Source organism: Carlito syrichta, unplaced genomic scaffold, assembly GCF_000164805.1.
Source record: "Carlito syrichta isolate Samal-C Ts95f unplaced genomic scaffold, Tarsius_syrichta-2.0.1 Scaffold302096, whole genome shotgun sequence".
Classification (NCBI taxonomy): Eukaryota; Metazoa; Chordata; class Mammalia; order Primates; family Tarsiidae; genus Carlito; species Carlito syrichta.
In genome coordinates, this window is record NW_007246192.1 from 87569 (window position 1) to 109715 (window position 22147).

The window sequence follows — 22147 nt, forward strand, 5'->3', positions numbered from 1 at the left end:
TCTGTTTTTAAGCTTCTTTACTATTTTTGACAGTTTGAATTAGTTCCATATTTTGTTACTCAAGCTCTGAGATTCTTTCTTCCACTTGGCTAATTCTGCTTCCATATTTATCAGTTGTTATTTGTTTCATTCACTGTGTTCTTTATTGCTGTTATCTAAGTTATAAACTCTTTCATTCTTTCCTCTTATCTCTGTTCAATTCTATTTTTCTCTCTTTTAATGTCTTGATATCTGGGTTTGTGATTTGAGACCAGTCATTCTGGGCGCTCTTCATTGTTTGCATTCCAAAGTCTATATTCTCGGTGGCTGACCTCCCAGGGGTCTATGTGAGACCCATATTCTTCTTTTGGTTTTTCTTCATTTGTGTAGATTTTTCTTTTTTCCCTCTTCTTTCGTTCTGTTGTTCAGGGATCATGGGGAGGGTAGGTTTTACTTCTGTCTGCTCAATCTCCAATTCTTCCCTATGTGGATCCTCTGGCTATGTTCAATTCTGAAAGTGGATCGTGGGTGGGAGGCTGTACTTTTGCAGTTTTGAGATGTAATTGAGGGGGGAGCTGTGATTCAGAAACTTATCTGCCAGATCCCAGTATCCCCTGACAGATGTGTTGGCCCCCTGGAACCCACTTCCCACTGCCTTACAATTTTTCCATGCAATGGGGATATAGGCTTGCCCCCTGAAAGCAAAATGAGGTAAGAAAAAGCAAAAGAATGAAAAAAGGAAGGATGGGGATGAGAGGAAACTGGAGAGAGTAAAGAATAAGAGGGAAAACAGGCATACCAACTAAAAAATGAAAAGAGACACAAAGACATAAAAGATAAAAAAACTAAAACATACACAGAATCATACAAATATAGAAACTGACAAAACCCCCCTACTGATGTACTCTCCCTCAAAAATACTAGTACACAAACAGTCTAAAAAAATAGCAATAACAGAAACAAAGCAAGTATGAAATCATAATCAAAAGCAGAAGAGAGAGAAAAAAAACTAAAACAAAAAACAAAGAAAAAAACAAGCAAACAGACAAACAAAAAAAAAACCAAAACTCGCTCTGAAGTCATTCCTGTAAGTCCAACTTCCTTTCAACTCTCCTCTCCGGTCCCTCCCCTTTGGTCACAGGGCAGTCTGATAGAGTTAATCTCAATGTGGGTCAGATGCCCCAGGCCTACTGTGGGAGACAGGTGGATTGTATCTGGACTCACCCAGCTTGCTGCCTGTCAAGTCTCTCACTCAGATCTGATGTGTCTGTGTCTGATTCAGTGTGGGGAAGGTGCTTTTATCTCTCTGAGTTTGATGATATTACTTCTAGGTCCCAAGATGGAGGCTGGGTGGAAGTAGGCAGGGCAGTGCAGGTCTCTGCCTGGGCCCAGGACAGAGAAAATGACTCTGGCGTTTCCTCACTGATGGTGGTGGGGCTCCTCCCAAGTTCTCCCTGATCTTCTCTCTCCATGAATCTGGGGCTCCAGGTAATGGTGGGCCGGGTGCAGGCTTTTCTCAGGAGAGTCCCAAGAGCAGCAGATGATCCTGTGCACTGGCAACTTTAATCTTGGTGGTGGGGGGCTGCAGTCACCTCTGGAGGAAAGCCCCAGGTATATGAACCCAAGTCTCCTCTCAGATGGACTTTCACTCACCCACTGGCATACACCCACTCATGCAGGGAGTCTTTATGGACACTTGCTTTTACCGATACTCTCACAGTCTGACCTGTTCCATCACCATAGTTTTGGAGGCTGGGAAGTCCAAGATCAAGGCACCGGTGAATGCAGGGTCAAGTAAGGTAACTTGTTGTTGCACCCTCATATCCCTGAATAGTTTTACAAATTTCTTTGTATTTAATTTCAACTTTCTCCTCAATCTCACTGAGCAATTTTATAATCAACCCTTGAATTCTATCTCTGAAATTTCAAAAATTTCATTCTGGTTAAGGTCCATTGCTGAAGAGTTAGTGTGGTCTTTTGAGGGTACTGAAGAACTCCATTTTTTTCATATAGTTAGAAATTATTTTCCTGGTTTCTTCTTATTTGAGGTTGGTGAGGGGCTGGTGTAGGCACTGTAGGGATTCCGTAGTTATACAAAGGGCAAACAAAAAACAAGAAATCTTAGAGGACAGTCCCCTAGTATTTCAGGCTTCCCCTCCTAAATTAGTGTTCTAGGAACCAACTGGTATCAATGTGCCAGCTAGCATTGTTATGAGAGGCTGCATCCAGTTCTAGTGAATTTATTTTTTTCACTAGAACTGAATGCAGCCTCTCATAACAACGAGATTCTTTCAACAGGTTTGCCCATTTCATGATAAGTTTTCAGCAGGTTTGCCCATTTCATGATTTACATAAACCACCTGCCCACATCACATTGAGTGTTCTGCAGTTTTTACCCAGAACAACATGACCCACATGCTCCATACTCTCTATTCACCTGATCTCATCCAAAGTGACTTTTTCTTTCCCTGGATGAAAAAAGTCCTCAAAGGGAAACATTTTGCCAATGTGGAAAAGATGAAACAAAAGATGGCAGAAGCACTATAAGGCATTAAAATTGATGAGTTAAAAAACTATTCTGAAGCTGAGCTCGGTGGCTCAGCCTGTAATCCTACACTTTGGGAGGCCGAAACAAGAGGATTGCCTGAGCCCACAAGTTCGAGACCAGCCTGGGCAACATGGTGAGACCTCATCTCTACAATAAATTACAAAATTAACTGGGCATGGTGGTGTTCACCTGTAGTTCCAGCTACTTGGAAGGCTGAGGTAGAAGGATTAAATGAGCCCAGCAGGTCAAGGCTGTGGTGCTTGTAAGTGTGCCACTGTACTCCATCCTGGGGAATGGAGTAAGACTCCAACTCAAAAAAAAAAAAAAAAAGAATTGATTTGAGATGGTTCATACCCTCAACGATGAAAGCTAAAACTATAAACCTACCATAAGAATATATAGCAAGTCGGGCTTGGTGGCTCAGCCTGTAATCCCGCGCCTTTGGGAGGCTGAGGTGAGTGGATTGCCTGAGCCCGCAGGTTCGAGACCCGCCTGGCAGCGAGACCTCATCTCTACAATAAATCAAAAAATCAGCTGGGCGTGGTAGCGCATGCCTGTAATTCAGGCTACTCGGAAGGCTGAGGTGGAAGGATCGCCGGAGCCCAGTAGGTCGAGGCTGCAGTGGCCGGGAGCGGCTATTGCACTCCAGTCTGGCGACAGAGTGAGACTCCAACTCAAAAAAAAAAAAAAAAAGAATATATAGCAAAATAACTTTAGGACATTGAGGTAGGCAAAGATCTCTTAGGTTTCTACATAGAAAAAAAAATTAAAAATGATGAATTGAACTTCAAATAAAAATAAATAAGAGTAAAATATTCTGCTTATCTTAAGACACTATTAAGTAAATGAATAGGCAGGCTACATGCTGGGTGATGATATCTACATTACAGATATCTGACAAAAAGACTTGTATATGGAATGTGTAAAAAGCTCCTACAGTACCATAATAAAAAGACAAATATCCAAATAAAATGGCTTATAACTCTTGAAAAAAACACCTCATAAGGAAAGATATGAATGACTGGTGAAAACATGCCAAACTGCTCAAAATTATTAGACATCAGATGAATGATAACTGGAGCCACAATAAGATACTACTACACATATTAGAATGCTTAACATTAAAAAGACTGACAACACCAAATACTGGAGAGGAAGTGGAATAGCCACAACTCTTGTACATCACTGGTAGGAATATAAAGTGGTACAGTCACTTTCAAGAACTATTTGTCTGCTTTTTATAAAATGGAACATACCCTTGTCCTATGACAATCAACACCACAGCTCAGGAGATCCGAAACATATCCACAGAAGGATTTGTGCCAGAATGTTCATAGCAACTATATTCATGGCAGCAGAAACCAGGAACAGCCCAAGTGTCCATTAGCAGGAGAATGAGCATGTAAATTATGATGTAATTACACAATGGAGTACTACTAAGCTATGAGAAGAACAGATTACTAATGTATGCATGCATATGAATAAATCTCAAAAAACTTGCTGAGTGAAAGAAGACAGACACAAAAGTAAGTATGAGGGGGATCAAAAAAACCCTGGAATTTATTTATTAAAACTTGCGTACTTATTCTTACATGTTTAAACTTCAGCCACCTTCAAAGTATTCTCTGTTTGATGCACTACACCTGTTCATTTGCTTTTTCCACTGCTCAAAACAGTTTTTGAACTCGTCAATTTTGATGCCTTCTAGTGCTTCTACTATTTTTTGTTTCACCTCTTCTACATCAGCAAAACATTTCCTTCTCAGGACTTTTTTCATCCAGGGAAACCAAAAAAAAACCCAGTTGCTCAGGGCGAGATTGGGTGAATAGGGAGAATGGGGCACGGAGTCATGCCATTTTGGGTCAAAAACTGCTAAACACTCAGCACAGTGGTGGCAGATTACTCGTGTAAATCACCTATCATGAAACAGAGCAAAACGGTTGAAAGAACCTCCATAAATAAGTCACTGGAGCCAAATACAGCCTCTCCCAATAACACTTGCTGGTACAATGATGCTGATAGGTTCCTAGACACTCACCTGATGGGAGAAGCCTGTACTATAAAGGGCCCACCCACCAAAAGATAATTCTGAGTTTTTGGGGTCCTTCCTCTTATACTATATGATTACATTTATATGAAATTCTAGGAGAAACAAAACAAATCTAGAGATGAGAATCAGAGTGTCTAAGCATTACCCGGGGTCAAGGAACTGAGTGGGAAAGGATTCATTTTGGCTGGGAGTGGTAAAATCTAGACATATATATTCCACTGCCACCCCAGCCAAAATGAATCCATTTATTTGCTTGAAACCTGGACATCAGTATCTTTATAGCACCTCCCCACCCCTATACACTAGGTGATTCTGGTACATAGTGAGAGTTGAGAAATAATCTAAAATCTAGAGTCTAGAATCAACTAGAGGGATTTAGAAGCTCTAAATTTTGTCACCAAGAAATATTTGTCTTTAATTTTACAAATAGGAACTATAAAATATGCCCACTTGAAGTAGATTTTGTTATATAAATGTAAAATAAAAAACAAATAATACCACTTTTTTTAACAGAATAAAAGTAAAAGATTCCTATTAGCACCAAAAAAAAAAAAAATCTGTCTCTGGATAAATTTGCATGTTTGCTGGTTGAATAAGGAATACATAACTACTATGCTTCTAATTTCTTCCTCAGCCGTCAAAAAGTTCAGAGCCAAATTCAGTGTTCAGTCTAGTGATAAACATCCCAGCTGCCTGATATATCAATTTTTCTTGGGGGTAGGGTATACAAGGTAGGGTATTAAATGATCATGTTTTATACTATAAACTACCTCAAATCATTTGAGGAAAATGATGGTGTGTAATGATGATGAAAATGATGGTGTAACATTCATATGAAATGTTAGTCATTTTGAAAAAAATTAAATGTTTATCACAATAGATATAAATGCAGTGTGTGCTTCTTCTTCTTGTCAAAAAAGGTAAGATTAGGAAGGATTTTTGCTGTTGCTTGAATGAGTCGTCTGCTAAAGTAAGTCACTATTCACCCCAATGGTTGAATGATATAAAAGATATATCATTTAAAATACATATTGACAGGGAAACACTTTACTAATATTTGCTTATAAGGGTTAGACTTGAGGATCCAATGTAGAAGTATAGAATATGTTAAGAGTCCCTAATGGATCATTGCTGGCATAAGAAATTTAAGTATACTTCATTATATTCATAGGATAAAGAAAGAAATCAGATCTGAAGGCAAATGTGCTCACTGCTATTCTGTTTCTATAACTGGTGTCAGCTGTTTTGATTTCATCAGCTGGCTAGGATATTTGCTGACCCTTTCTCGTTTAACAAAACTATACAACCTTGGCCCTCAGGAGAAAAGAAAATGTCTTTATTCCCAAAGGGCATATTCTAATGTAACATTAAGTAAAAAGAAAAGAAAACAAACAAAAACCCACCTCCACCCCTCTCACCTGAGCTGCTTCACTGTTCATCAATCCACTCAGCTTCTCCTCCCTTTGCACTTTTCTCCGCATTGCACAGGACTCAGCACTTCTCTCTCTGTCGACTTCATTTCCTATTAACCTATTTTGCATCTGATTGATTTGTTTTGTTGTAGCCTTTCGTGAATCAACCTGTTAGTGTAGAGTAAGTAATAACGTAAACTGAAAACTTTTGACACTTCTTTAAAAAATGCATTATGTCCAGATTCTTGAAAATTGTAAACTTGTCAAACATTAAAAGAAGGAAATAAAGAGGAAAGCAACAAATGGATGGTTATAGAAAAAATAATAGTTGGCAAGATCCAAATCCTTCTTCACCAATAGAACAAGACCAATTCAAATTAGTGTCACTGCTATGCACTCTTTAGGAATTATCTCTTATCTGCAGATAACTTGCTTACTGAAAACAACATTTTTTACAGAAAATTGTCACATTTTAAAACTGCACATAAACTCATTATTAACCTTTGCTGGGAGTGGATCCAGTTTATCTTTGTAGTTTAAATTCTTATTAATTAAAATCTTAGTCAGTTTTCTATCATTGGAGTGAATCTAATTAATACGAAAGTATAAAAGGAGCTTGTGATGTTGCTTACTTTTTTGTGTAGGTAGTTTAACCTTTGAGCAAGATGAATAACAGTTCATGTCATCTAATACTGTGTACCAGCACCAGAGGTTAAGTTCTACAACAAGCTTGCTATCTCTAAGGTTTCTTTTTCACACCATGGAGATATCTGGGGGATGACTGACACTCAATAACCTTGAAGTAGAAACAGAAATACAAGGGCAGATCCCACAATACGGCTGGAAGATTGAAAGCTACAGTGAAGGTCCTTATATGAAGTATTTGTTCAGCAGCTTTATGTTTTACAGCAGCTGAAAGTGCCGTCACCTTTTTTCATGGGTTAAATAGGGTGCAAAAGATAGGAACAGCACAAGGGGAAATAATGGAGTAGCCAGTGCCAAAATAGAGAATGAATTACATTGGCTGGGCAAGCAGAGCCTTAATTTGCAGTCTCTCAATTTTGAACTTCAATTGCCAAGTGAGTTCACTCCTTCCCTTTAAAATATGCTGGTGTTTTGTGGTTAGGTCTAAATTGTCACAACACCATTCTTTATTCCCTCCTCCTCCAGGATCCCAGCTTATCAGAGGATGGCAAAACCACTGCCTTTGAGGAACCTGCAGATTGGAAATGTTTTCTAATCACACAGGAATTCTTTATTTCTCATGTGCAACCTCCCAAACTACTGGAAAAATTGATGTGACACCATCTTCTAAGCCACTTTACCACTGAAATCATATTAGTAATAAATGTGCATCATTCCATTAGAGTGAAACAAAGTCTCCCAAGGTTGATGCACACAGTTTTATCCAGTGAAAACATTGGCTTACCAATCACTGAAAATGTGTTCTATGTTATGAAGTATTAGATGAGATTCCCCCCAGCTTTATTAGGATATAACTGACAAAAATTGTATACATTTAAGGTGTACAACATGATGTTTTGATATATATAGACACTATGAAATGATTACCATAATCAAGTTAATTAACATATCCATCACCTTACATAGTCACCAATTTTTTGTGTGTGAAGAGAATACTTAGATCTACTCCCTTTTAGCCAATTTCAAGAATACAATACAGCTATGTGGGGTGGCTCACACCTGTAATCCCAGCACTTTGGGAGGCCAAGGTGAGAGGACTGACTAAGTCTAGGGGTTCAAGACCAGCCTGGGCAACTTGGCAAGACCTTGCCTCTACAATAAATAAAAAAACTAGCTGGGCGTGGTGGTGCATGCCTGTAGTTCCCCCTACTTGTAAGGCTGTAGTAGAAGGATCACCTGAGCCCAGCAGATCGAGGCTGCAGTGGCTGTGAGAGTGCCACTGTATTCCTGCCTGGGCGAGACAGTGAGACTCTGACTCGAAAAAAAAAAATATGTGTGTGTGTGTGTGTATATATATATATAAATAATATGGTATCATTCACTAAAGTCACCATGCTGTATATTAAGATCCCCAGAACTTATTCATCTTATAACTTAAAGTTGGACCCTTTGACTAACATCATCTCCAATTTTCCCCAATGCTTATCCCCAGGCAACTACTGTTTACTCTCTGCTTTCTATAAGTTTCTCTTTTTAAAATTCTATATATACAAGAGATTATATAGCATTTGTCCTTCTGTCTGGCTTATTTAACTTAGCATAATGTCCTCCAGATTTATCCATATTGCTGCAAATGGCAGGATTTCCTCCTTTTAATGGCTAACTAATATTCCATTGTATATATACCACGTTTTCTTATCCATTCACTTGGGGTGTTTCCAATCTTGACTATTGTGGATTATACTGAAATGAACACAGCAGTGCAGATATATCTTTGACATCCTGATTTCATTTCCCTTGGATATGTACACAGAAGTGGGATTGCTGGTAGTTCTATTTTTAGGTAAGATATTATTGAGGTTTTTAGTCCCTCCTATATGCTAGGCATTTTAGGTATAACAGTTTTTGCCCTGGGAGCTTCTGACATATAAACAAAATTCAGCATAATATACTCAGTCCTCTGTGAAGTTCCCTGGAAGAGATGATCCTTCTGGATTTGCTGTTAGTTGGCTGAATGGTTAGGTTACACTGCCATGAGCACTTCTAGCTAATAAACAAAATGATAGCCAATTTATGGGAAATTTATATTTCTAGGGAAACTTTAAAAATGGTAAGAGTGAAGTGGGATAAAGTTTAATTCTTTTTTTTTTGAGTTGGAGTCTCACTCAGTCGCCCAGACTGGAGTGCAGTGGCTGCTCCCAGCCACCGCAGCCTCACCTGCTGGGATCCGGTGATCCTTCTGTCTCAGCCTTCCAAGTAGCCAGAATTACAGGCATGCGCTACCACGCCTGGCTGATTTTTTGATTTATTGTAGAGATGAGGTCTCGCTGCCCAGGCGGGTCTCGAACCTGCGGGCTCAGGCAATCCACTCACCTCAGCCTCCCAAAGGCACGGGATTACAGGCTGAACCACCGAGCCCGGCTTAAAGTTTAATTCTTAATTGTGAACACAGTGAAATTTTTTCTCAAAGATATAAAAGTAAATATAGAAAGCACCCCAGGCATCCCACACAATTAAATAGAAGGATAGTATCCAAATGTGTGTGATTTTCAAGAAAGTAGCTACTCAAATGAGGTCATTTTTATTTCATTTTGTACTAGAACTTCACATTGTTCTACAAAATCAAGAATACTTTTGGATTCCTAAAAATTAATAAGCCAACAATGTGCTTCTAATTGAGATATGTATTTTACTTTCCTCAAATGCAGAAAGTAAACATAAAGAAAAGTTCATAGAATTATTTTGAAAATTAAAGGTCAGGAAAGAATTTTGTAAGCTGTTAAATTCAATATAAATATACTACTACCAATAATAATATATTTCAATACAAATATACTGTTACCAATAATAATATATTTACCCCTGGATTTGCTGTGAGAACCTAAGATTTAGGAATGAAGAAATAAACTTTTCCTGTCTGAAATGTAGGATGGCTTGAACATCTTAGCTTTGACCTGCAGATATTCCTCTGCCTAGGTAAAGCATTTGGGAAGGATGGGGGGCTCATTATGCCCAAGTGTCTACATTATGGATTCAGGCACTACAACAATGAGGGAGACGTTGTTTTTGAAAAGTAACTTATCCAAGGGTTGAACTGGGGCTTTCAATAATACTATTTTCCAACTTGGCTTCAACATTCATTCTCATCTGAGAATTCTAGAGCTTTAGCCTACCTCAATAAGCATTCTTACTGAAATATGGTTTCCTTCAGTGAATTTTGGATAGTAAATCCCAGTGAGTGGCATAAACGGTTTGTGGTGGTCCTGATGAGAGAGTATTCTAATTTGATTGACAGTGCTAACTCAGGAGGCCCCAGAACTACTTGCAAGTGACTTCAGCTATACATTTTATTCAAGGAAATACCCTAAAGGGCTTGTTTTTCTTTTCTTTTTTTTTCTTGAGTAGGAGTATCACTCTGTCACCCAGGCTGGAGCGCAGTGGCTCATTCACGGCCACCGCAGCCTCAATCTGCTGGGCCCAGGTGATCTTTCCGCCTCAGCATTCCAAGTAGCAGGAATTACAGACATGTGCCACCACACCTGGCTAATTTTTTGATTTACTGTAGAGATGAAGTCTCACCAAGTTGCCCAGGTTGGTCTCAAACATGTGGGCTCAGACAGTCCTCTAACCTCGGCCTCCCAAAGTGCTGGGATTATAGGCATGAGCCATCGTGCCAGGCCAAGACTTGTTTTTCAAGAAAAAAAATACCAATATCTCTACTACCTTGACACAAATTCATTTCCAATTTAACTCTAGTTAACAGTATATGGATACTTCAAGAGAAAGACTCAGTCTATAGAGAAGAGTTTATGGGGTCTAGTAAAATTCACTGTTGGGGGGAAAAAAAAAACAAACCTTTGTCTTTTGCCAAAAAATGACGTGAATTTGCTGAGATTCTAATGGTGATGTGCTACTTTGTCATACCTAACTAAAACATTTTTCTTAAAAATACTGTTTCTCTTAGCAAAAGTTTCACTTGTAATGAGCAAAATAACATGAAAAAAAAATCAAAGATTCCTATTTCCTTTGAATATGGAATCACAGAATCATTTTATTTATATCTGTATACCTTTTCTGGCTCAATGTCTTATTTTTAAATATCTTTGTCCAAAAAGTACATTCACTAGTCTGTTAAGTAACAATATATCTATATAATTATAAAGCTATAACTGCATATTAAATTGATGTATAGAAATGTTTTTAGTTGCTAATAAGGGCATTCTGTCTGTGACTAAAAAGACAGAAATTTGGAAGGAAATGTGGTTGCTATTCATTATGGAATTACTTTTACTATGGAAGTGATTTATTGTGGAAATCATCCTATACTTGCATGATTCAGGGAAACTGGGTACAGGACAGTTTATATTATCATAGTTTTCTTTTGAATATTTTTGGGTTTGGTTTTCACAGTATTACAAAATCTGTAAACTTTAAAAATTAAAATTAAAATACTTAAAGTTTAGCCACATTGGTGAACCTATTATTTTATGCTATCATTATTAAATATATTTGTGTACTTAATGTACTGGAGAAAAAAAGTTGTTAATAAATATTGATCTGCTGTGAAATATATCCCCAAATCATCTTACTGTCTATATCTCCAGGCTGATCACATTATTAACAGAAATTAACTAAGGTCTTAAGAGTGTGTATTATTCTTAAGTGTTTTCTTTTTACTCATAATCAAAATGCTCTAATCAAAAGGAAGGAATAAAATATTTTTGATGGAGGTTCATTGGAAAACAATGTTTTATGTTCTATTCTCTGTATCTAAAAATGTTTCACAACAAACATGTTTTGAATTTGATGAAACTGAAATTCTAGCAGATAATAATTAGAATTTTATATCAGAGAATATAGCTATCAGTTTTTAAAATGGCTTCTTTTATATTTCAATTAAGTTTATGAAACTAAAAAACTACAAAAAAGAAAAAAATTACTTAAATTAGTGTAGATTAAGTGGTGACTATTATTGCAAGGGAAATACTATGTCAAGGAAATGGCTCTTTGTTTTGTTGCAAGAGTGATAAAAACACAAAAGTCAATAAAACTGTTAAAATAAGTCTCAGTAATTACCAAGATCAAAATCCAGTGGCTTTTTATTAAACATGAACTTTTGTTCTGCCTTCTGCAATACGTAAATAGTGCTGACAATTGGTTTGTGAGGCACTTGCTACAATAAAATGTAATTGTATCATGAGAGAAAGGTGACAATCAGGAGATCATGAAAAAATTACATATTCTCACTGGTAGTTAATTAGCCATGCAAAACCTTCTCAAACAGATATTCTCTTCTATTAGGAATGATTACTATGCAGGCCTACAGATGTCAATACCACAGTCATTCAAATACTTCTTTTCCTACTAATTGAAGGTTGTAAAGCTCTGGTGCCAAGGTTTTGCTTCCAAAGAGCTAATTTATGACTAGAAGGATATTTTATGTCTTCAGTTGCAGCAGCTACAAAATTCAGCAAATCAGAACCATCTGTGCACTGATACTTGACTCACCATTCATCTAGCAGCCTATCAGTCACATTAGTTTGCATCCTGCATTCTTGGCTCATGAACACTTGTGATGATCCAAAGTTCACAAGAAATATTAAAAATGAATGGCATTGTGACCCTACCTTATTGAACACATATCAGGAAAAAAATGCCCTCCACACTTTTTTGGCATATGCATAGTGTCAAGCAAGAAATGGACATTCAATTGCCTGTCCAGTAATGTTGCTAATGGCAGTCTGGTTTCCTCTACCCTCTTAAGAATGTTTGAAGTCCTACCTCTCTCGTATTGTTGTAGGTTCTAATTCCTCTTTTTTGGTTTTTAAGTTGCATGAGAAAGTCTGTTTTAAGACGGCAGAATAAAACATTAAAAAATGGTGGCTCTTATTTTCTAAAGAATTATTAATATAGAGTGAAGTATCAGCATATACAAATACTAATCTAATAAATCTAAGGCTATTATCACCATCAAATTTTGGTCAAACTTGTAGCAAACATTGAGGGCAATGCCTAAAGAAAACCTTAAGAAAAGCAGCAAATGCAGGCTTTCATGAGTAACATCAGATTAGCCTTTAACCTTACCCTAGTCAGATCTCTATGACAATAGTGGTGGCTTTATTTCTTTAATAGTACACAGTAGGCTACATATCCTACTATTTTTCTCTAAGAGACAATAATATAGGTCAAAAAAACTTTCAACAAACGTTCTTGGTGCTGAGTTGGAGAAGCAGGAATTAAACATAAGGAACAAGAAACTTGGTTGTCAGATAAAACCATTTCATTTGAGAGAAAAGTTTCATCGAAGGTAATTATAGAAGCCCAGGAATCACATGACTTACCTTTTGATTGTTTGTAGTATGCACATTTACACTCAGCCCTTTAGTGGAAAATTCCAATGGTCCTAAAGGTGTTCCATCTGGGTTCAGAATTTTCTTGAGCACTTGATAGTCTGGCTTTTCATCATATGCTAAACTATGAGCACATACCAAAAATTGGGCTATTTCACCTGTGAATTATTAATTTTTTGCATGTCATTCATAATTGGCAAGAATTGTCAAGACTCCAATAATCTCAAAATTTTTCTGTTCTCCTACATACACATACACACACACACACACACACACACACACACACACATTCACACACACACTCACACAAACACACACATCCTAAAGAAACCAAAAATGAGCAATTAAATGAAAATAACTTTTTAAGTGATATTTTAAAATGACTAAAGTACTATAGATTTGACAAGATGGGACAAAATGGTAATTGAATACATCTGTGTTGGTATATTAACAATTCACTAATCTTATGAAAGGAATAAAATTTTACAACTTATAATTAGTAATTTTGATTTATGAGGTACAACTACTACAGACTACATAAGTAATACAACAGACAATACATGCTTCATACATCTTATGTTCAACTTTAAAAAATCAGTTAAAAACAAGTGTTACTTGTTATAAACTATAAACCATAAACCTCTTCAAAAAAATCATTGCAAATTCTAATTAAGGCTTTGATTTTGGGAATATAACAGTATATTTAGAAATGACCTTGAATTCCATGTTGTTAGCAATGATAGACTTTAGACTGCACAAAGCCTCCCCCAAGTTCTTTATACCTAGCTGGCCTGGTTAATTCACAGTATAATCTTTTTGATTTTAGAGTAGTTGGATGAGGGTTTGCAACTTTTATTTTCTCTCTGATATAAAGAAATATTTCCCTAGATCTACATAATAACCCCCTTCCCTCAAAGGGCTACAAACTACCAACTTTTAAATACAAGTAGAATTAGTAGCCAAAAGTTATAAACAGAGGTGCATTAAAATATATGTGTTGCATTTTTGTTTAGGTTGAGGTTCAATCTAAACCTGAGATAGAGGTATTGATTATACTATTTTAAAAATCACAGTTATCTTTAGACAGAACTTTCCCCTTCAAAAACTTATTACAGACCCAAACATAATTCCCTCTTACTTTCTTACTTAACTAATCACTTGCTTATTAATTAATTAATCATCTGCTTTTTAAGCTAGTAAAATATTAAGAATCATTTCTATCAAGAGAAAGAAACTCTTATACTCCTTGGTGGGAAAATCTGGAAATCTTCACGACTGGCAGGAATGACTTCCTAACCCTTCACTTCCCTTTCAGTCCTATTTCCATTCAAGAGCATTATTTTCCCCTATAGGGAAAAATTCCAAAAGGAATAGTCATCATCCCTTTCTCCTTATTAAAGTTAGAGGGACCATTTTACACCATATAGTCCAGAGCTGTTTTCTGGGAACATGATTCTAATGTGGTTAAAATGTGAACTCTTGGCTCTGGACCTTTTTTTCCTGGACACTATTGCACTTATACAACCTACTTTTTTTTCTAATTTATGAGATATATCAAATTCTATTATCTAGTATTCGGTCAACCAGATCTCCGTTAACTAGCAAGTGCTGCTGTTTTATCACCACATTTATAACTGATGTTTCATGGAACCCCTTGGGGGGTATTCAATTCCTAAAGGGATTATCAAAAAGGAAAAAGATTAAATTACATTCACTACTATTTTAATATAAATATGCTGATGTTCTTTGGTCCTTTGAAGATTGGTAAGCCAAGTTTAGTATATATTACAATTCTATTAACCAGAATATCCCAAATAGAGGAGAGAACTGAATATTTTAGGAACAAATCACTGTTACAAGACAATGAAAAACTCCTGGCATTCCACCAACTGATAGCAGCTGTGCTGCAAAGCCTTCACTGGACTGGGGTTTGGAAAAACTGAGAAACAAATGAGGTAGGAAAGGGAAAAAAAAATTTTTTTAATCATTATAAATTTATTATTATACACCTGAAGCTTAGACTATCGTGATGTAATACTAGTTTAAATGCTAGCCTTTCAAGAGCTCGATTTATCACGTTAAGTACACTCTCAAATTTACTAGTATATTTCCAGAACTGTAAAACAGAATACTTTGAGTAGTATGAAAGTATGATATTCTTGAATCATCTCCTTTTTAAGCTAGTGAAATATTAAGAATCATTTCTATCAAGAGATAGAAACTTTCAAAACTATAATTATTACACTTGGGTTGTGCATGCATGCTGCAAACTTCTTGGCTGTTTTATTTTATAAAATGTCTTAGTAAGAAACCTTTAGCAAATCAGTTCATTTAATTTTCATGGATGTGCTTTGACAACCACCTAATTTAAGAGAACTTTACTTAATATTAAAGTTTCAACATTTTGTGTTTTAGAAATAAAAATCTACATGTTATAAATTATAGTACAGATTCAAAAAATGGCTTGTACAGAGAAAGAAGAACCAGCTATGCCTCCTATCTAGACGTCTTGTCTGACTCTTAGCTCAAGTCTAACAATAGACGTATCACAAAATATCCACCGGCCCACAAACACTTGTCTTGTACCATCCAGGGCATCTGGACCTTCTTTTCTAATCTTACACTGAACAGTTACCTTTTGTGCAGAGAAGCGACAAGAAAAGTAAGGCAGATAATGTAAATTTAGAAAGAAATGATCTCTCTCCCTCCCTCCCTCCTTTTTCTTCTTCTTCTCTCTCTCTCTCTGTCTTCCCCCCCCCCCCTCCCCCCCCCCCCTCGTCCTTCACATTTACTAAAACATAAACTATGACTTGGTGAAAATGTCAATAAGAAGATCGGCCAAAAAGGAATATTGTCACTTGGACCAAATTACTGGCAGCTACAAAAACAAAACTTTCCTCTTTCAACCCATCTCCCCAAAATAAGAATCCCTCCTGTTTGGCTCCCTCAATCAGAAGAAAAGGGAAAGCAGAAAGGAAAGGCAGAAGACTCTTGTTCCTTTTTACTATGCAAATGAAAATTTTCTTGTCTAGTCAAAGGCTGTGAATATTAGTTTAAGATGATTTAACTCTACTTTCAGCTCTCAGATGGAAACTGATGCCATTTGATCTTAGAGGGTCAGTATACGTATCTACTTTCAGAAGTCAGCTAAAAGCTCACTTAGAGATCACTCTATGTGAAAACAAAATTCACTCGGCTTATGTCTCTGAGAAAAAGTAGGTCTGACAGCAGGCACTGGTTCTTTTCTATAAGATAATCTAATTTAATTGTTAAATTAGTGCTGAATAATATGTCAATTAAAGATTTCAAAAAGTTCTTTACAAACTTGAAGGAGAAAACCACTTGCTTATACAATATACCTCCAAATCCCAAAGTCATACGCCTTTGCTGATGACAATATTTTTGCTGGCAGTTCAGTCAACATAACCCAGGTCTAAACAGCATTCAAGTGTTTAATGATTTTTTTTTAAATTATTGATTGAAAGTAGTTTTTTCTGAGGTCAGCTGTGTCTTCTTTCAACAATATATAAAGGAACAAAAACAAAGTCTTAACTCTGGAAAGAGTTGACTGTTAAACCTGTGCGTGATTCTCAAAACAGTATTAAAAAGATACAATTGGCAGAGTTTAGAATTCACTTAAATATTTTCTTATGGGGTTCTTGTGTTCTAATGCTAAAGATGATCTAAACATTCTCTTCTCTAGCAACCTATCTGCAAACCTTGAAGAGTTTTCTTCCTACTCTGATGGGAATAGGAATGGGTGAGTTAAGCAAAAGTTTCAAAAGGTGGTGACCTGTAAATCATAAGAGAAGGTAGAAGTTATCACTTGACTTACCGCAACTGCTTCCAGAAGAAGCCCATTTAAGCACTGACTCAGGGAGCTCATCCAACAGACTAAAACAAAATAGAGTAATACACAATGAATTTGTTTTCCATCTTGTGACTAATTGTTTTGATTAAAAAACAAAACTTTAATTCTGTGTTGATAGGTCACCAAAGTGATTTTCAAGGCTTCTTTTTCACCTACTTATAATGGATGAAAGAGTAAGCAGAAGTAGGGGAAATCCCTCAATGCCATTGACAAAGTTATTGTCACACAGACCTAATATAGAGGCAAAGTTGAGATCCCTTTCCTCACCCACTGTAAGGGTCACAGCTGACACTCTTATGACAAAAGGTTAACAGGAGAAAAGCATAACAAATTTATGTAATGAAAATTTTCATGACATGGTAGCCTTCAGAAATGAAGATCCAAAGAACCAGAAAAGACTTATTTTTGTGCTTAAGTTTGATGAATAGACAACTGTGTAGAAATGTGATCAAACAAAAGGGTATGATCTAATGGTAATAAAATGAGGGAGAGGAGTAGTCCCAGCAAGACCTGTCCACATTCTTCTTGACCTGTCTATACAGCATTCACTTCTCCTGGAACAGGACCCTTTTGGAATGAAGGTTTTCAAGTAAAAAGGGAGAAAGTGACCTTTCTAGGTTTAATGGCTTGCTTTGGGAGAAAATGTTCTAGTTTCTATGATCCATCTTGGGAAAGATGAATTCTGGTTTTCTATAACTCACTTCTGGGGAGAAAAAGGGACTGGAGACAAGAGGGCAGAGAAGGTCAGAGATAGACTCTGCTTCTGAAGCCTTCTAATCTCCTTTAGTCTCAAATACTCAGTATGCCGAAATGCCATATTTTGGGGTATTGTTTCTGAGCCCCAACATTAAACAATGCAGAATTATAGTATAAAGGCTTTAACTTAAAGTTGTGTGTGCAGAAATGCCAAAGTAGAGTATTTGACATGATTTTTTTCTTGAAAACAATTAAAAATGTATATAAAAACTGTATCTAAATTTTTGGGATTTTTTTCCCTCAGGTATTTTCCATTGGAGAGAGGTGAATTACTTAATTATTTCTGTATATTGTTCTCTATTAGGCAGTATTTCATGCTGTCCCATGATTAGATAGGTTTTGGGAATGCTCAACTAGTAAGTATAATGCAAAATTCTAAAATCTGAAGAGATTCCAAAATATAAAACACTTCTGGTCCCAAGAATTTCAGGTAAAGGATAGTCAACCTGTATAAACATTCAACTAAAATTACTGATATGAGTGAGTGAATCACAGACTCAAGCCCAGGTAGAATAGCAACAATACACAAAATGATCCAATACATACTAGGTCGGGGAAAAAAAAGGCATACATGAGATATAGTGTTACAGCTGAATATGCAATCATGCCTTTATGGGGAAATTCAGTGTTACATCTCAGCAACCTGAATAAATTATGATTATGTATTATGTATTATAAGAAGTCTGAAAATGTCTATGCTTTATCTGAATTATAAACTTCATAATATGCTATTAGCTTTATTGGTCTATAGGCTTATATTATTAATCAAATCAAAATGAGTTCCCAAAATGTAAACAGAGGTTATTTTTGATTTATTAGCATTATATTTTATTATTTTACATGATACCCTATTATTATACATAAATATGAATAAATAGGTATATTCATTATAAATACCTATGACGAACATACCTATGTGCATATTGGCAAAGACTAAATCATATTAGTCTTACTAAAAATCATGTAGTCAATAGAATTAAAATGCTTTCTTTTAAAATAAAAAATAATAATTACATTATTATAATTAGGTAAACTGAGTTGAAAAATTGGATACCAAAACTGTTTATATATGCCCATTACTACGCTTTGACTTGACCCATATTTTGAAAATTATCAATGAGCATTAGTAAGGGTATATCAATCTCTACAGTAAATAACTGATTTGTTTCTAATATTGACTTATATAAATGTTTTAGTTTTGGGTAAGAAACCAAGGTGATCAAGATTCCAAGTGGAGAAATGTTTTATATGTTATAGATCAGTATTTACAAATGTACTAAAATTGCAAACTTGAGCCACTGCACCAGGCCAACGTATTTACAAATGTAATCTGTATTATTCTGAATCTACAGACTAGCCTTTCTCACTATTAAGAACTGAAGCCACACTAAACTTGAAGATTGATTTCTATAAATCAGCTACTTTCCCCCAGCTTTGTACACTTCTATTGTGATTGTCCTACTTAAAACTTAGTTGCTTTGACCAATTGTGATATCTGTGGCTAACTACTGTTGGGCATATCTTGGTGTATGATGAAAAACTGGCTATTCTGTGCTACATGCAATTGATTTTTTCTTAGGTCCAATCAGTGAGAGAACTGTAAAACAGTAACACACTCTGTTCTTAGTTTGACCTAATTCTTATGCTAGAATCTAGGTGATAACAATGAAATGTAGAATATTAAAAATGTTTATGCGGCTACAAGATTATCTCATATAAACAGCTCATATAAAAATTCCGTTTGTTTCTTCCTTAAGAAACAAAACATATTCCTAATACAGGAATAGGAGGTGAGTCGCTCTCACTTGAAAAATATAAGCCCATGTCACATTGTTGTTTTGTACAGTTAATACCAGTCATACCAAACTCAGACTTCTACATACTTGTACAATGCTAATTTGAAAATATTCTTCCTTGAAAACACTACCACCTAGAATCTAAGCTTTGGAAAACACCATCGAAAAGGCAGAACTATTTCACTTCATATTTTACATTGTAATTCAAGAAAATGTACTTTTATAAGTGCTATCTTAATGGATTTTATGTCTGTGAGTTGTTTGGCTTTAAAAAAAATATTTTTCAACTAAAGAAACTTGCTTTGGTTGTCATGTTGGGTGAATGCCAATCTTCTCTGGGTTATTAGCTCCCTTTAATGTATCCCTTCAGACCTGCTGCAGTAAATGATGAAATACTTGAAAATTCGTACTTTGTTTTAGCAGTCTGCACAGCCACAGGGTCCTTCAGGTTCTGTTCCCAGGGAAGTTTCCCACACAACCACCGCAGCATGCAGTAGCCGAGGATTTCAATGTCACTGCGTCTGGACAGGGCTACAGGAGTAAGCATTAAGAGAGAAAGATGAGGGATAAGCAAATTCTTGGGAAATGGAGAAATATTTGAGTGAACTACTATTGATGAAATAAGAAAAAGCCAAATGGGCAAAGTGTTTTGTTTGTTCAGCTGGAATAAAACTTAAACACCCAAGCATTTGGCCACAATCCACAGACAGGCAGTGACTTGTTACTGTTGAAAGTAAAGGTCAGTTTCCTCACCTCCTCCAACTTCATCTTTCCTTAGTCTGGCCTGTCACATGAACTTGATCCCCATGGCCTCTGACATGATCCAGACAACCCATAACCCGGCACCAACACTTTCTCAAAGAGCCAAGCAGTAAAACAAAGAAATAAATGTCTGCAGTTAAATTGCTAACATATGTTCCAGGAAGTCCATGGGGTCTGCATTGGTCATGCAGAGACCCTTTGAATGCAGACTAAACATTGATGGCCTTTCCTGTTCTACTCACACTAGTAGCATTTGAAGTTGGAAGAATATGACAAAACTGCCATCTAGTGTGCAGTATTAAAAAACAGGTCTGTCTTAAGATTTTTCAATTTCATGAAAACACAATAAAACTTGTCTACTGCTTTGAATACACAGTTCTAACATTTTACAAATATTATTTTTAGATAAAAGCAGCAACAAGCTAAAATTCCTGAATAGGAAATAAAAGTGAGGCAATAGTGCAGAGGGTAGGGAGAGAGGTGGTGGGGAGTAGGTTTTAAAGCCAAATAGAGACTTTCAAAATTTAATGTAAGATAGCTTTTCAAAAAAAAAGTATGAAAATAACATTTTCAGGTCCTTGTAAATTTCATTATATCAGCTATGCTAAATCCTGTAGACTAATTTCATCACAATTTCATGTTTTTAAATGCCTTATATCAAAAGATAGAGAATGAAACCTAAGAAACATGTTAAATATAACCGATACTTATGAACAAATCACTGAAATAATGATTAAAGCATTAGTAAATGTCCATAAAATAAACTCATTTTTATAGTCATTCCAAATTATTATAAAACAATAGTCTGGTATTTACATTTCTACCATTGCTTGAATATTCATCTTATTGAGAGACATAATCTCCTAAGAGCAATAAGTGGCTATTAAAGCTGCTGTAAACAGGTATCCTATTTTATTATCTTTCATTAAATAAACTCTGAAAAGTTACTCAGTGACCTTAGTTTTTAAGTTAAAAAGTCATCTCCTAAGAACAAAGCTGCCAGCACATCATACCTACTTTTGGTTAACATACATAAGTTATTATAAAAGCAGAAGACAAGATTAGTTCTTATGCTCTATCTTATCTATTAGAGTATTGGATTATTAAAGGCCTTCAATCTAGCAGAATACTATAGTCCCATGGGTGCCATTTACTTTCTGCACAAGCTTCAACAATGTTCTAATGCAACACTTGGCTCTCATATTAAAATAAAAACACAATCTCTACACCACACTGTTCTGTAGTGATTTCTTCAGCAATAAATCTCCCATTAATAATGGAATGGTTCCATTTGTACAGATGTGTTCATAAGTCCCTTTTCCATTATGGCAATTCCCGATTACCATTACTTAAAAAAATTCACATCCTCTAATTTTCAAAAAATGATTTTCTGGCACCTGTTTAGATGACATGGGCACATAAGAGGCCCTTTGAGGAAAAACAATCAGAATTAAAATAGATTGAACTGTCCTAGCCACTTCCCTCCATCCCCCAACTGAGGGATTAATTGATATGAAGCTGTAAGTAATGACAAGTCATTTAGATTTCTGAAGCCAATCTTTCATAAACTGGTCTTCATTTGAAATAGCCCTTTGAGAGTTAACTTTACTTCAATATTATAGTTTGATCTTAATTAAAATACATTCTCACATTTTTCAAACTTTTACTTATTTTCTTTTATGGCACATTTATATTAATAACTATGATTAGGCAAGCATTTTACCACCATTTACACTAAATCCTACAGAAATAAATGTAACGTTAAAAAGAACATTGGGTAATTGAGCAGGTACAGTGGCTCACACCTGTAATGCCAGCACTTCGGGAGGCTGAGGTGAAAGGATTGCATGAGCCCAGGGATTTGAGACCAACCTGGGCAATTTGGTGAGACAGTCTCTACAATAAATCAAGAAAAATTAGCTGGGCGTGGTGGCGCATGCCTGTAGTTCCAGCTACTTGGAAGGCTGAGGTGGAAAGA

The 22147-nt window shown here is 36.0% G+C and overlaps 1 protein-coding gene across 1 annotated transcript in view; it reads right to left on the bottom strand.

Moving 5' to 3' along the window:
• Positions 1 to 22147, bottom strand: part of VRK2 (vaccinia related kinase 2) — a 117610-nt gene that overhangs the window by 17477 nt on the left and 77986 nt on the right. Inside the window, exons 8-11 of the mRNA XM_008056078.2 lie at positions 19818 to 19938; positions 16820 to 16878; positions 12976 to 13142; positions 5996 to 6157 (exon numbers count right to left, since the gene is read on the bottom strand). Coding sequence (XP_008054269.1) covers positions 5996 to 6157; positions 12976 to 13142; positions 16820 to 16878; positions 19818 to 19938 — 509 coding nt within the window. The remainder of the gene's footprint in view (positions 1 to 5995; positions 6158 to 12975; positions 13143 to 16819; positions 16879 to 19817; positions 19939 to 22147) is intronic.